Source organism: Anolis sagrei, chromosome 2 (genome assembly GCF_037176765.1).
Source record: "Anolis sagrei isolate rAnoSag1 chromosome 2, rAnoSag1.mat, whole genome shotgun sequence".
NCBI lineage: Eukaryota > Metazoa > Chordata > Lepidosauria > Squamata > Dactyloidae > Anolis > Anolis sagrei.
The window spans coordinates 176262182-176278371 of record NC_090022.1 but is presented as its reverse complement, the minus strand read 5'-3'; the positions used below and the strand labels follow the sequence as shown (position 1 = coordinate 176278371).

The 16190-nt window shown below is 44.2% G+C and overlaps 1 protein-coding gene across 4 annotated transcripts in view; it reads right to left on the bottom strand.

Annotated features, from left to right (window-relative positions):
* ARHGAP4 (Rho GTPase activating protein 4) overlaps positions 1 to 16190 on the bottom strand; it is an 84660-nt gene that overhangs the window by 10539 nt on the left and 57931 nt on the right. For 2 of the 4 annotated variants that reach the window (XM_060763188.2, XM_060763190.2), the window contains exons 11-18: positions 15030 to 15057; positions 14640 to 14727; positions 9680 to 9740; positions 9423 to 9500; positions 7369 to 7503; positions 2332 to 2437; positions 1943 to 2173; positions 42 to 118 (exon numbers count right to left, since the gene is read on the bottom strand). In XM_060763188.2, the coding sequence (XP_060619171.2) occupies positions 42 to 118; positions 1943 to 2173; positions 2332 to 2437; positions 7369 to 7503; positions 9423 to 9500; positions 9680 to 9740; positions 14640 to 14727; positions 15030 to 15057 (804 nt within the window). Of the gene's footprint in view, positions 1 to 41; positions 119 to 1942; positions 2174 to 2331; positions 2438 to 7368; positions 7504 to 9422; positions 9501 to 9679; positions 9741 to 14411; positions 14440 to 14639; positions 14728 to 15029; positions 15058 to 16190 lie in introns of those variants that run through there. The other 2 variants (XM_060763189.2, XR_009630674.2) reach the window with 2 other exon arrangements.

The window sequence follows — 16190 nt, the reverse complement described above, 5'->3', positions numbered from 1 at the left end:
ATCTCCTTAGCCCAGAACTCACTGCCATTGCGATCACTCACCATCTTCACTAGCTGGAGTTTCAGGGGTCCCCTCCGTCTCAGGCTCTTCTGCTGTGGTCTCCAGTGGCAAGACATCACTATCAGTGAGAAGAGATGAGACAAAGAGAAATGAAAAGCATTCCCTTGAAGGCCACTTTCAAACAGAATGAAAGATGTATAGCCTTAGAGACTGCACAATAAAGTTAAAACTTTCCCCTGATATTAAGTCCACTCTGGGGGTGGTGCTCATCTCCATTTTTAGGCCGAAGAGCCAGCGTTGTCGTAGACGCCTCCAAGGTCATGTGGTCGGCATGACTGCAAGGAGCTCCATTACCATCCCACAGAAGCGGTACCTATTGATCTACTCACATTTGCATGTTTTCAAACTGCTAGGTTGGCAGAAGCTGGGCCTAATAGTGGGAGCTCACCCACTCCCTGGATTCGAACTGCCAACCTTTCATTCTGCAAGTTCAGTAGTTCAGCAGTTTAACCTGCTGCACCATCAGGAGGCCCTCGTCATAAGCAAACCTTACTCCTTTGTTTTTTTCTTTATGTTCCAGGTTGGTATTCCCTTCTACCTCTACACCAATCAAAGCCCTGCCTGAAAGCCATTCTGAGTCTGGCAAAGAAAGTATCTGGCTATTTCCCCGTAACTTGATGTGCATTGATAACACCATCAGCTAAGACTTTTGATGGATCCTAGTGGCCTTTGGCAAATGATAGAATAATTTTATCTCTGGCTATGTCTACATTTTTCTGATCTAACCGCTCTCTGCTGGACTGTGGAGTGGGAAAGCTGCAGTGGCTATCCAGTAAATCAATGGATTGGCAATTAGCTGGACTACTGGACCTCTGGTCGAGTACCATTTAGTATCTGGATTCAATCTAGTTTATGCTAGCCCAGTTACCATCACTGTCTATACAACCAACCTGCGCAATTTGGTGAATGACATCACTGAGCCTGGAACCCCAGGTCTCAGCGGTGGCCGGGAGAGCTTTTGCACAATTAAAGCTTGTGCACCAGCTGCGCCCGTACCTTGGGAAGTCTGATCTAGCCACAGTGATCCACACTCTGGTTATATCCCAAATAGATTACTGCAACGCACTCTACGTGGGGTTGCCTTTGAAGACTGTTCGGAACCTCCAACTAGTTCAACAGATGGCAGCCAGATTGCTCACTGGAGCATCGTACAGGGAGCACACTACCCTCCTGTTACATCAACTCTATTGGCTGTCTGTCCATTTCCGAGAACAATTCAAAGTGCTGGTCTTGGCCTATAAAGCTCTATATGACTCCGACTCAGCTGACCTGTCTGAACATATCTCCCTCTATGTTCTGCCTCATAGTCTAAGATCCACCAGGGAGGCCCTGCTCTCAGTCCCACCAGCTTTGCAAACACGGCTGGTGGGGAGGAGGGACAGGGCCTTCTCGGTGGTGACCCCCACCTGTGGAATTCGCTCCCCAGCGAAATTAGATCGGTGTCCCCCCTCCTTTCTTTCAGAAGAAAACTGAAGACATGGTTGTGGAACCAGGCTTTTGGCTAATGGATATAACGGCACCTGGGTAACGTCCTTGCAGACAGCCAATTCTCTCACACCAGAAGCAACTTGCCATTTCTCAAGTCGCTCCTGACACGACAAAAAAAACCCCCAAAAAACTGAACATTGAATCGGACCATACGATTGTTATAACGGAAATGGCTTTAAGATTGTATAACTAATGTTTGTTTTAATTTATTGTATTAGATGGTTTCATCTTGCTATTATAATTGTAATTATTGCGGCATTGAATCGTTGCCTTTGTTAGCCACTCTGAGTCCCCCTGCGGGGGTGAGAAGAGTGAGGTAGAAATATTGTAAAATTAATAAAATAAATAAATACCCCACCTTCGAGCCCCTCCATCTCAGCCACCCAATTCATACCAGTACTCCTCTTCAGCCAGAGCCATGACTTTCTCATACTGTGGGCCCGGCAGCTGACTGGGTCCAGGGAAGATGGCTTCGTGGTGCACAATCAGGCACTTCACAACCTCATTGATGTGGGGCTGCACCGACACAGCATCCTGGCCTGCAGGGACTGTCATCAGCGTAGGGCCGAAGCACACAGCCAAGTTATGAGGATCCATCATGTTCTCGTCACTGTACTGAGAGAGGCTGGGGGGAGAAGATGAATGAAATGTGGAGAATGAAGAATATTCCCTGGACTGTAGAAAGTCATCTCCGCAGAAACCCTGCTGAAACGACCTCCAGTCCTATGTTGAAAGGATGATGGAAAAGAGCAGATACTTGCCAACCAATGTCAAGACACTCACTGATTGAGGAAGGCAAAGAGGTACCGCAGAACCACCAGAACCGCAGAGGGGAGCTGGGAAATGAGGGCTCGGAGGTGGGAGATGCGTTCAGCCGAGGACTCCAGTTCTGGGAAGCAACAGAAAAGAGATCAGAAGTGGCTGTGGACCAGATTACCAATTATGCATTCATTTTCACACACCAGTATACAATCCAATAAATCCAGGGCTGCTAGTTTTGGGTTCTGGGAGGTGTCGTCCAAAAAATGTAACTCCTCCAGACACGCATTAAGCTTGACATTTGGACACTAGAATTCATAAACTTTGTTGAGCTCCAAATATAATCACAGATGAATCTCTAGTTCTAGGTCTGTCTCCATCTGCTGGTTTGTCTGTCATGGAGCACTAAACTTCCTCCCCAAGTATCCAAAATGTTTCCATTATTAAGTCATCCATGCCATTGTTTCAGCAGCTGGGAACCTGATACATTTCCATTGTGCCTAATTAAGGGTCTGACCAGCTAAAAGGCTACCATCACAATTCAGTCTTCAGCTGCCCAACAGAACGCACGTTTCAAAATGTATACACTGTAAGGAAATGAATTAGGGGGATCTCTACCCCATCTCTGTCAATGAAGAAAGCTGTGTCAAAAAAACCAACTTCAGAGAATATGGTGCCACACAGGATTATCAGTCTCCAAGCCAAATCCTCTCCCCATCACATAAGCACATGTAAGAAGACCCTTTCAAATGCAAAGATCATATTTTGACTGTTCCAAATGATGATGATGATAATAATAATAATAATAATTAATTAATAAAACTATTTATATACCGCTCCATCTCCCCAAGGGAACTCAGAGCGGTTCCTAGGTAACATCACAAAACATACAAAGTAAAAAACAACATAACCATAAGATTAACAAAACAAAATATAAGTATAGAAATTGTCGCCATAATACACATATATTAAAAAGTAATCCTGCCTGTACAAGGCAATTTTAAAATTTAAAATTTAAAAGGCCGGGCCAAGATTTGTGCAAGCCCAAAAATTCTAGTGGGCCTGGGAATTAACTGCAATGCTATGGCAGGCAACAATAATATTAGGTACGGGTCTGTGGCTGTTCATTTCGGGGCTGATTAGAGGAAAAAATCTGCATAATTGGTAGGCCATATTTGACAATGTGTGGGGCTGAGTTAGAACTGGTCATTTTCAAAGGCTAGTTGATCCTTAGCCCTATGCTAGGAGCCCCTGGTAGCACAATGGCTTAAACTCTTGTGCTGGCAGGATTGTTGACCAACAGGTTAGAGGTTCGAAATTGGGGAGAGTGGGTTGAGTTCCCTCTGTCAGCTCCAGCTCCCTATGTGGGGACATGAGAGAAGGCTCCCACAAGGATGGTTAAACATCAAAACATCCGGCCGTCCCCTAGACAACATCCTTGCAGACTGTCAATTCTCCCACATCTGAAGCTACTTGCAGTTTCTCAAGTCACTCCTGACACGACAAAAAACCCAATGCTCAAACCATTGCATCATGGTGGCTCTCAGCATCATCAGTGTGCTCATATACATGTTTATCGTTATTTATAATGGAGCGCTCGGAGGCGCAGTGGGTTAAACCCTTGTGCTGGCAGGACTGAAGACCGACAGGTCACAGGTTCGAATCCGGGGAGAGCATGGATGAGCTCCCTCTATCAGCTCCAGCTCCTTATGCGGGGACATGAGAGAAGCCTCCCACAAGGATGATAAAACATCAAAAATCATCCGGGCGTCCCCTGGGCAACATCCTTGCAGACGGCCAATTCTCTCACACCAAAAGCAACTTGAAGTTTCTCATGTCGCTCCTGACACAACAAAAATATTATTATTATTATTATTATTATTATTATTATTATTATTTATGCTATTTCTATCCCGCCCATATCAGCCTGAAGGCGACTTAAATATTTAAATATATGCTTAAATACTACCCACCACAGCCCAATGAAAAAAAAAATCCAAATTATGCCAGATATAAGCTCAGAAATACTTCAATGACACAGATTTAAAAGTTGGTCAAAGCATTGCTACATCATGGCTCAGTTCCAAAGAGGGACTAATATTCTTCCAAATCAAGCCTTTGCCTTTTCCCTTTCCTTCCCATATGACAGCAAGGTCTCCCCTCTTTCGCCTTCCATTATCTAGCGTTTAGCTTTATATCTTCCCAAACATCTACCTATGCTTTCCTATTATATCAGAATATCGCCCAGAGCTAGAAACAGGTTTGCAAATAATCATTATAGCAAGGAAAGTATTAACTGTGGTTGGGGATGTTGTAATGTTACACAACTGATGTGAGTGCTAAACCATGATTCATGTCAACATGGAAAATGAGAAAGTGGGAAATGAGAGAATAAGAGGGCATATATCTGAGAATTATCCGGGAATTACAGTCTCTGGTTTGTGAGGAGCTAATGAAAAATTCACAGAAAAGCGTTTAATCCTGAGTGCTCACTTCTTCTTGTCCAAAAGACAAAGCAAACACCAAGTTGTACAGCAACACTGGGACAGCAACTGAATGAGAGAAATGTAAGACCAGCTGCTGCTGCTCTCTTGCAGTAACTTTCCTTCTATCTCCAGTTTAGTGTTATATCGGCCTTGCAAGCTAATTAATAGCCTATCTTACTTGCATCATTGAAACTATATCACTAATCAAGCAAATAGTCAATGGCAACTCCACAGAAGCCAGTTTATTGTGACCTCTTGGCTTGCAAAACAAAGATATGTAGGTTCCTTAAGACTAGCAGATTAGAGCTGTTTTGGTAGGCTACAATCTGCATTCTCTAATACTTGAGATGGCAATTGGCATAAGTCACAGTGAAGAACACAATTATAAAAACAGATGATTGACTGCAGTGTCCTCTGCTGGCTATTTGGAGGAATTCAGAGAGGAAAACAAATATGAAACTATGGAAGCTTGCCACTGTAGCATCTGTATCTATAAATATTTTGTAGAAGAGAGGATTTCACATAACCAGGTAATAAGCAATACCTGCTGAAATGCCTGATGCACAATTTTTACAACTGGTTTTTCCCAGTTTTCATCCCAGCTACTGTGTATCCAGGCATCTTCCTGATTATTTCCCTGATGGTTATTGATGAATGCTTGTTATTTGATCATTATATCCGTTGTGTTTTTTTACTAATGATTGTTTGGGACAAATTGTTATATCAGACCAATTTCTATTAAAATGCTTTTTCTAGGCATGGTTAGGTACCGTCGGAATCTTTGTAATTCGGAATAAAGTTGGGAAAATTACCTTTTTGAAGTGATTTTGAAGTTTTTAAGAAAACCGGAAGTCCCTTTGCCCTTCCGAAGCTTCTCTTGCCATTTTTCTTCCGACTCAGGAAGTGAGTTGGAACTGATTCAGCGTTTAGAGGCAAGCAGCTTGAATACTGGGATGCTTGCCTCCCAGTCAATGAGGGGAGAAGTTTTGGGGAGGGAGGGGCGCGGTTTCAGCATGGCAGCCATTGTGCTATATAAAGGGCAGCACATGACTCAGAGGCTCATTGTGAGCCCGGGAAGGGAAGGGGAAAGGGAAAGTGACGGGAAGTTGTGAAGGGAGGTTGGAAGAAGAGCGTTTGGAAGAGCAGGGCAAGCGGAGAAGGGCTGGGAGCAGGGCTGTTGCCTGCCTGCCTGCCTTGCAGCTACTTGTGTATTGTTGCTGTTGGGGGGGAAGAAGAGCAGGGCAGCAGAGAACCCGGGCAGGGAGAAGGGCTGTTACAACACGTGGGTGGGTAATATTGGGGAGTGAGGATGCAGTCTGTTTCCTTAGTTTGATTTGCATTACCAAATAGTCAAAATATTATCCTTCCTTAAGTTGTGAAATCAACTTCAAAAAACCAAAAAGGCCTCTCTCTGCTCTTTGTGTCCTTAGTTGCTTTGTATTGCTACTGAGGAGACACTAAAAATCCCATACTTGTCAGGATTGGTCTAAAAATGAGGGATAGAGAATCCCCTGAAGTTTGCCCAGTGCCATTTGCTGTTTTTCCTGTATTGCGCAATCGCGTCCGCCATTAACGAAGCAATTTGAACATTTTGGAAAGTTCCGAATTTTTTTCTGGAAACATTCAGAATTCAATTCCGAATCGAACCACCAGTACCCCCTACATCCAAAACGAGTTTTGAATCTTTTTTTGTTTTTGGACCAACCAAGCTTAGCTTTTTCAAATCTCACCTGTCTGGTTGCTGCAAGAAACCTTTCCTTTCCCTTTCCCCTTCCCTTCCCGGGCTCACAATGAGCCTCTGAGCCAGAGTACAACTCTAAAGATCAGGATTAAAATCCCTGCTCAGATATGAAAACCCACTGGGTGACTTTGAGCAAGTCACACTCTCTCAGTCTTAGAAAATGCCATGATAAGGTTGCACACAAGAGCAAATTACCAGAAGACCATCTATAAGCTTACATGACACAACCAAACATCTGCGTACATTTTATGAACATTATTACATTGAACAAGATTTAATTCACTTGTGTAACCATTTGGACTACAAGTGGTGTTTCCAGCTTATGACCCAAGATTTAGATAATACATTCAACACTGTTTTCATACAATTATTTTTTCATAACTATACTTAAAGTAACAAACAATATTCTGATCATAATTATGCAGAATTATTTCACTGTTCTGTAAGAATTAACGGATTTGTTTTCTGTAATTAGCGCAAGGTCTTCCTCTTATGATATTTCTAGCAAATTAATTATTTAAATCAGGGATAGTTGAGTTCTGTCCATGAGGCCAGATGTGACCTGTAAACCATTTTATTTGGCCACTGGCCAATTTTAATCTCTTGTAAGCAAAACTTAGAAAAAGGGAAACAAATTTAAAATCACATATTTCTTTGGATTTTTTTTTTAAAAAAGAAACATCTTGGCTATCTCCAAATCCTGAATGCATGAGTTCTGCAACATAAATCCAAGAATATACTTTTATTTATGTGCACTGAAGTGAACTCACAGTGATAATTGGAGAAAGGGTACAACAATGAAAAAGATAAAACATGGAGAACAGTCACACTTACGGGCTGTTGCCAGCAGCTCAGGGACAATATCACATGGAAAGAGGGGTTTCTCCAATCCCCGAAAATACAACTTCAACACTCCTGCTACTGAATCTAGGTCATGCTGCGTATAGCTGTCTGCTAGGGGGTCTTCACCTGGTTGAGAGGGGGAAAAAATAATTACAGCAATACTTTCCAACTCTTATTTATTTATTTGCAGTATTTATACTTTGCCCATCTCACCCCGAAGAGCAGCTTACAGAACATTCATACGGCAAACATTCAATGCCGATTATACAATTAACAAGGACAAACAACACAAACAGAGGTAAAGGCAATTTTTCCCATCTTATGCTCGACTCCAGCCACAGGGGTTGCTGTTGCTCCATCTTCCATGCTGAGGAGCTTTCCTTCTATCGATGTCCTTAAAGGCACCTTTATTGCCTCCCCGCTAAAAGTGGTACCTATTTATCTACTCGCATTTTTGCTTTTGACCTGCTAGGTGGGCAGGTATGTTGGGACTAATGGTGGGTGCTTACCCTGACCCGAGCTCAAACTGCTAACTTTTTGATCAGAAGGGTTTTTCTGTAGCACAGCGGTTTAGCCTGCTGTGCTAAGTCTGGCTAAAGATCAGGTGGGCCTTTGTGGATCTGGAATATTTGGCAAAGTTCAAAGAACCTACCTAACCTGTGAACCAATGTGGCATAGAAACATAAACACGAAGCAAAATGTAGTTCAAATCCTTCCTCTGGAATAGAATTTTTCTGGATAATTCTACCCAGATCACTAACTCCAAACCTAACCTACCTTGGGGGCTCTCATGAGGATAAAAGAGATGGCAGTTGTGAATTAGTTACTTTATTGAGTCAATTATATACAGAGAGGGAGAGGGAGAGGGAGAGGGAGAGGGAGAGGGAGAGGGAGAGGGAGAGGGAGAGGGAGAGGGAGAGGGAGAGGGAGAGGGAGAGGGAGAGGGAGAGGGAGAGGGAGAGGGAGAGGGAGAGGGAGAGGGAGAGGGAGAGGGAGAGGGAGAGGGAGAGGGAGAGGGAGAGGGAGAGGGAGAGGGAGGAGAGGTTGAGGTTGAGGTTGAAGTTGAAGTTGAGGTTGGGGGAGAGGTTGAGGGAGAGGTTGAGGTTGAGGGAGAGGGAGAGGTTGAGGGAGAGGTTGAGGGAGAGGTTGAGGTTGAGGGAGAGGGAGAGGTTGAGGGAGAGGTTGAGGTTGAGGGAGAGGGAGAGGGAGAGGTTGAGGGAGAGGTTGAGGGAGAGGTTGAGGTTGAGGGAGAGGGAGAGGTTGAGGGAGAGGTTGAGGTTGAGGTTGAGGGAGAGGGAGAGGGAGAGGTTGAAGGAGAGGGAGAGGAGTGGTTCCCAAACTTTGGTCCTCCAAATGTTTAAACTTCTACTCCCAGAATCCTTGACTGTTGCCTAAGTCAACTAGGGCTCTGGGAAACTGCAATGCAAAATACTTCAGGGGACCACATTTTGGGAATCACTTCCTTAAAAGGTATAAACACACACATGGGACAAAAGTGAATAATGGTGGGGATCCGTCTTGTATAAAGAGACATGCTGTTTAATCTAGAAGAAAGTCACCACTATCACCACTGCTGCAACAATCCAAAGTGATAGGATGGAGATCTATGTTTAGGGAGTGCAGAAAGATACTCCGCACATGTCCATCAATGGCTCAAGTTTGGCCATGGAGATACTCTGACGTCCTCTGAGATCTGACAGTCACATTTCCCCCTTTTCTGTTTTATGCCATTTATCCTTGATAGATCCTTCCCAATCCTTGCAAACACATTTAAATCCTTGCAAGCAAGCTTTATACATCAGGATGGAAACTAACCAAAACCTGGAGGATGAACACATCCTTTCAAGCAAGCTTAAATTCATACCTGGTGTGCATTCTATGTTTCTATGTTTCTCCTGAGAATGACCCCCCTATTTTGTACATAAGAAGGAATAATATTCTCCTTTTCTTCTAATTCCCTCAATTTCTAGCATACTGCAGTATTACTGAGCCTATGCCCCCAACTCTTTCTCTGTACCCTTTTCCACATACACACCCTCTTTTACCTTTTTCAAAAGCATTCCGGATCTCTGCTACCTGGGCTTGAGACCCTGGCACTCGAAAAATACCTTCATGCTGAAGCCCTGGAAAGAAGGAAGGAAATAGGCAACTCTGTGTCATGCTTTCCCACAAGGAAAAGGGATTTCCCACTTACTAACTCATGGAACATCACAATCCAGAGATCCCTCTGAAAATGGCAACCCAAGTATACATAAAAAGGACATTTGAGAATAGTGTGGCTGGGGGTTAACATGTATCTTACCGTGAAGGTTGATGAAGCGGATGCAACTCTCCACCACAAGTGGGACAGCTTGGCCCGAGCTCTGGAGTTATGGGAAGGAAAAGCAGAAAGTCACAGTGCAGCATCCTCATAGCATCCCAGGACTGTGTGGATGTTGCCATTGCCCAGGGACATCCAAAAAACATAGAATACAGGAGTGTGTTCACACAGTGTTATTACAGCGGTTTGACACCAATTGAAGCACCTTGGCTCCCTCTGATGGAATACTGGGATTTGTAGTTTGGTGACTGACATAGAACTCCCCAGCACTTCCCTGAAATGCAACATTGAGCTTTCTGACAAAAAAGCCTAAACCTCTCTCCAAACTATAGTTCCAAAAGATTCCAGATGAAGTGTGTGTTTTACGTCCTGGTGTGGTTTGGCCGGGGATGGACCATGGATTATGGGACTTGCAGTACCTTTGCTCAGTTCTTGAGACCACTGCAACCCTCATCCAATTACCGATAAAGACCAAACTTGGCACACTGAGTCTCCATGACGCACTCTACATCCTGGTGCGGTTTGGAGGAGGATGCACCATGGACGATGGGACTTGCAATACCTGCACTCCCTTCCTAAGACCATTACAACTGCCAACAATGATGGATCAGGACCACAATTTACACAGAGAGCCCGCATGACCCACTCTACATCCTGGTGCGGTTTGGAAGAGTTTGACAATGGATGATGGGACTTGCAGTCGCTTCACTCACTTCCTGAGACCACTGAGACCCTCGCCAATGACTGATAAAGACCAAACTTGGCACACAGAGTCCCCATGACCCACTCTACATCCTGGTGCACTTTCGAGGAGGACAGACCATGGATGATGGAACTTCAAGTACCTCCACTCCCTTCCCAAGACTGCTGCAACCCTCATCTAGTGTCCGATCAAAATCAAACATGGCACACCACTCACAGTACCTTCACTAACTTCCTGAGACCACTGCGAGCCATATAAATAACTGATAAAGACCAGTCTTGATACACAATTCCTTTCTCTAATAACCCTTGCAGCGCCGGGTCCCCAAGCTAGTAAATAAATAAATACTACTGCTTTTTTATCATGTCAGAAATGACTTGAAAAACTGCAAGTCACTTCTGGTGTGAGATAATTGGCTGTCTGCAGAGGCATTGCCCAGGGGGTGCCTCTGGGAGGCTTCTCTCATGTCCCCGCATGGGAAGCTGGAGCTGACAGACAGGAGCTCGCTCCGTCTCACAGATTTAAACCACTAACCTTCAGGTCAGCAGTTCAGCCGGTACAAGATTTTAACCCATTGTGCCACCATTGCTTCAGCTACTGCTACTTTTGATATACATCAGGATGGAAACTAACCAAAACCTGGAGGATGAACACATCCTTTCACTAAATTTTGATGGGCTGTACAACCCATTATGAAATATTTTGAAATATTATTTCTCTTGGGAATAGTAAGGCTAAGGGTTAGTGTAGTGTTTTGCAGTGTTTCTGCTCCTGGAAGGTGTTTTAGACCAGAACAGGTTGATAAGATAAACCATAGTGTTCTCTCACAATTATTACGATGCCCCCTCTTCTGTACTCATAAAACAATAAAGCGAAGGGGTTGAGTGGAAAGAAAAATAAGCAGGCATCATGCTCTTGCCAACATGCAATCATATGCTGGATCTTCCACACACATGCCAATCTCCTCCAATTATATGTATAACAAAGAATTGTTTTTAAATACCTTTATGATTTTACACCTATTCTATATATCTTTATACCCATGATTGTGTAAAACTTTCTCGAGCAAAAAGAGGTCGTGAGTGGAAAACGTTTAAGCAAAACCACTTCTGAGTATTCCTTGCCTAAGAAAGTCATAGGGTCACCATAAGTCTTGAAAGCATATACAAACGAAATAAATTATGTTACACTTAAATAGTACAAGGAAGTCGTCAAAGGCTTTCATGGCCGGAATCACTGGGTTGCTGTGAGTTTTCCAGGCTGCATGGCCATGTTCCAGAAGCATTCTCTCCTGACGTTTTGCCCATATCTATGGCAGGCATCCTCAAAGATTCAGGGGTCTGTTGGAACCTAGGCATGTGGGGTTTATATATTTGTGGAATAATGTCCAGGGTAGGAGAAAGAAGTCTTGTTTGCTTGAGGCAAGTGTGAATGTTACAACTGGCCACCTTGATTAGCATTTAATGGTCTTGTTGCTTCAAAGCTTGCATGCTTCCTGCTTTTGTTTATTATTTTATTTATTTACTCTACTTGTATACCGCCATTCTCATCCTTTCGCCGACACTTTTCTTGGGAAGTGTTAGCTGGTTCTGATTGATTCTTGTCTGGAATTCCCCTGTTTTTTTAGTATTGCTCTTTATTTACGGATTTTAGAGGGGTTTTTTTTAATACTGGTAGCCAGAATCTGGACCTTTCACAGATATATAAACCTTGCTTGCCTAGTTTCTAACAGACCTCACAACCTCTGAGGATGCCTGCCATGGATGAGAATGCTTCTGGACCATGGACATACAACCCGGAAAACTACAAGAAAGTAGGATTTCACAAACATTTCTGCATGCCTATCCTCCAGACCTTCTTTCATTGTAATTCCCATGCATCCTAGCCAGCATAGCCAATCAGGGCTAGGCGCAAAGGCACCCTGGAAGGCTGGGGGAGAAGAAACAAAACACTTAAATAATATTTGAAACATCATTACAAAAGATTGCGTGGTTAGGTTATATATGCGGCATGCATTTTTGTACATCATTGTGAGAAAATGCCAAGTCCTTTCTGTTGCAAGCAAGCAAGGGATGTGAAGCCAGTTGATCACATATAGGGAGTGGTATGATACATTTGTACATGCATACACACACGCACACACCCCAGATATATTTATGCACTGACTAGTTCCCAACTACGGTCAGCCCTTCACATTTGAAGATTTGATTTTTGTGGATTTGGTTATTCACCAAGAGAGATTCCTAGAGAGAACATCACAGTCCTCCAGGGTAATCTTTGTGTGGTAAAAGGTAAAGGTAAATGTTTCCCCTTGACATTAAGTCTAGTTGTGTCCAACACTGGGGGGTGGTGCTCATCATCCATTTCTAACCCGAAGAGCTGGCGTTGTACCTAGACGCCTCCAAGGTCATGTGGCCTGCATGACTGCATGGAGCACCATTACCTTCCCGCCAAAGTGGTACCTATTGATCTACTCTCATTTGCATATTTCGAACTGAGAGGTTGGCAGAAGCTGGGGCTAACAGTTTTGTAAGTTTTGTAAGATCTTTTCTCAAACGTAACCACAAGGTTTGTATGCCAGAACTTTACTGAAACCAATAAGCATTTTTACCTGAATTATTCAAGCCTGTTCAATAAAAGTTCTTACTATTTTTACCAACTTATACCAGCCTCAGTGTGAATACCTTTGTGGTAAAGGTGTTATTCAAGTCGGTTTAAATAGCCTCTAAGAAAACTATAGTGACGCAGAGTGTGTTACTGAACAACCTCTCAATAGTACCTCAGCCTGGTCTTTAGTAATATAGTGGCAGCGGAAACCTTTTAAAGAATCATTTTAGTCTCTCAGTTCCAGTGGTTCCCAGTTCCTAACTTCTAAATATACAGTTGGTTTATCAACAACTATAATCCCTCTATATTTTGGTGAGTTAGTCTATAGTGGTGGTATCATCGTTATAATTTGGTAGGCTGCTCTGTGGTTGTTATAATTTAGTGAAGCAGCATTGGGATTTTTATTATCGAATAAAGTTCCATATTTTTCCCCATGGTTCGTTACATCATCCTTTCGGTCAGCAAGTTCAGCAGCTCAGTGCTTTAACCCACTGCACCACCAGGGGCTCCTGTTGTGGGGTACTGTGCCTTTAACCCCAGTGAATGTGGAGGGCTGACTGCACAACACAAAAGCTATTCATATTTACTCAAGTACAATGCACCATTAAATGTAATGCACACTCAATTAAAAAGGTGCACATTACAAAAAAATGAATTAAATGTGCCCAACAGTGCAGGCATAGTGCGCAAGGCAGCCAGGCAGCATGAATGAGGCCATTTGGGATGATATGCCTCTCTGCAAGACTGAGGCTGGCAAAATCGCCAGCATCACAAAATTCCCAACTGGCCTCTTTTGCAAGACCTTCAAAATTGAGGTGGTTTTGAAGGCCAGTTGGGAATTGCAGTGGACTGAACTTCGAGGGGACAAGCAAAAAACCTTGAGGGCTGCCTGGGTGCCGAGATCCGCAGGTAAGTGACAGAAACTACTGGGTTGCCAGCAGGGCTGTCCTCCTTCTTCTCCAGGCACCAGGGAGCCCTGAGGCTGCCGCCTCCAGTGGGAAAAGCCTCTTCAGGCCCCCTTGACCCCCATCTAGCCTTGGGTTCCATGTCCCTCTAGGGCGGTGGTTCTCAACCTGTTGGTCCCCAGGTGTTTTGGCCTACAATTCCCAGAAATCCCAGCCAGTTTACCAGCTGTTAGGATTTCTCGGAGTTGAAGGCCAAAACACCTGGGGATCCACAGGTTGAGAACCACTGCTCTAGGGCTTTTCAAGCAGGTGGGTTTATGCGCACTATTCTAATCTAATGCACACCTCAATTGTGGCCGTGTAATTTAGCCAAAAAAGCTAGGCATTGGAATTGAGTAAATATGGAAAGTATCCTCTCTGCGCCTGCTTACTGCAACTCTGTTCCCCCTTTCCTGCTTCTATGCTCCCACCCTCCCTCCTCCATTCCCGAATCATGTACCTTCTTGCGTGCCAGCAGCCTCCGCCTCCTTGGGGCAGCACAGACAGGAAAGACAGAGTCAGCAAGCACGTTATAAGCAGAGGGAGCAGCGGGTGTGCGTGTTTGGGAGAGCCAGAGGCAAAAGCAGGGCCAGGGAGGCAAAGAGTTCTCCAACTAGGCAGAGGTCAAGAAAGCAGGGTGAAAAGGAGCTGGACAGGAAGGGGCGAAGCTCAGGGCAGCAGCCAGTACCTCCAAAAAGGCCTGCAGGTCACCCCCGAAGAGCTTGTGTTGGTAGCAGGAGGGAGGGCGGGAACGCCGGACGCGCTGGGACTGTGGTCTGGAACCAACGTTTATGTGGTGTGGGGAAGGAGGGAGGGAGGAAGGAAGAGGTCAGAGACTCTCCCCAGAACTGGACCTGGGCTCCTTCCCATCTTTCTGTTGGGCTCCTCAACCACCAGAATGGGGCCGAGGAGGCCTTCATGGCCCAGTAGTTCCTCAGCCACCAGAATGATGGCTCCTTAACCACCAGAATGGGGCAGAGGAGGCCTTCATGGCCCAGTTGGGCCCAGGGAAAGGACAATGTGCAGAGCTCCCATCATCCCTGGCCCTGCAACATCTTTCCCTCAGTGTCCATTTTACCTGGCTAGCTCTCGATCCACTGCAGCACCTGGAAAAACAAGAAAATAGAACAGGATGTTAGTGTCTAGAAGGCCAAGCCTTTATATGATGAATATCTGAAGCACAGAGGCAGATGTACAAACGCATCTCTGCCTATAAAACCTCCAGGAACTTGAGATCATCCAAGGAGGCCCTGCTCTCGATCCCGTCTGCTTCGCATGTACGTCTGGCGGGGACGAGAGACAGGGCCTTCTCTGTGGTGGCCCCTGGGCTGTGGAACTCCCTGCCTAGGGATATCAGATTAGCCCCCTCCCTCCTGACCTTTCGGAAAAGAGTAAAAACTTGGCTCTTGGCAAGCATTTGGAACCTCGGAATAAATAGACAAACTTGAATTGGAAAATGACCCAGGAACGGCCCAAGATGATGGAACAGATGAGGATTTGAACAAGATGACATAGTTTTTTTGTTTCATTTAAATTGTTATTATTATGCACTGTCTTTATGTTTATATGCACTATAATGTTTCTTTTTGCTTATCAATGTAAGTATTTTTATGGCATCGAATTGTGCCGACTGTGTATACCGCCCTGAGTCGCCTTCGGGATGATATGGGAGGGATAGAAATAATGCAAATAAATAAATGTACATAGTTTCATCATGGAAGCATATATACTGACATTTACAGCTTTCCCATGCAGATAGGATCATGAGGAACCTGCTTTTTCACAAGCTGGATTTGCATAAATGGACACAAAAGACCAACAACTGAATTATGAAGCTTTCTCCCCTTCTTTGCAAACATGATGTTTTCCATGTAGACCAGGGATCCTCAAACTATGGCCCAGGGGCTAGATAAAGCCCTCCAATGTCATTTACCTGGCCCTCACTCAGGGTCAACCTAAGTCTAAAATGACTTGAAAGCACACAACAAAAACAACAACAACAACCCTGTCTCATCATCCAAAAGCAGGCCCACACTTTGAAATATGAATAAGTTTATACTGAAATACTAATAAGTTTATATTTGTTAAAATTGTTCTTCATTTTAGTTATTGTATTGTTTTTAAGTGTTTTTTGCACTACAAATAAGATATGTGCAATTTGCATAGGAATTAATTCATATTTTTTTCAAATTATAATCCGGCCCTCCAACATTTGAAGGATTGTGACCTGGCCCTCTGT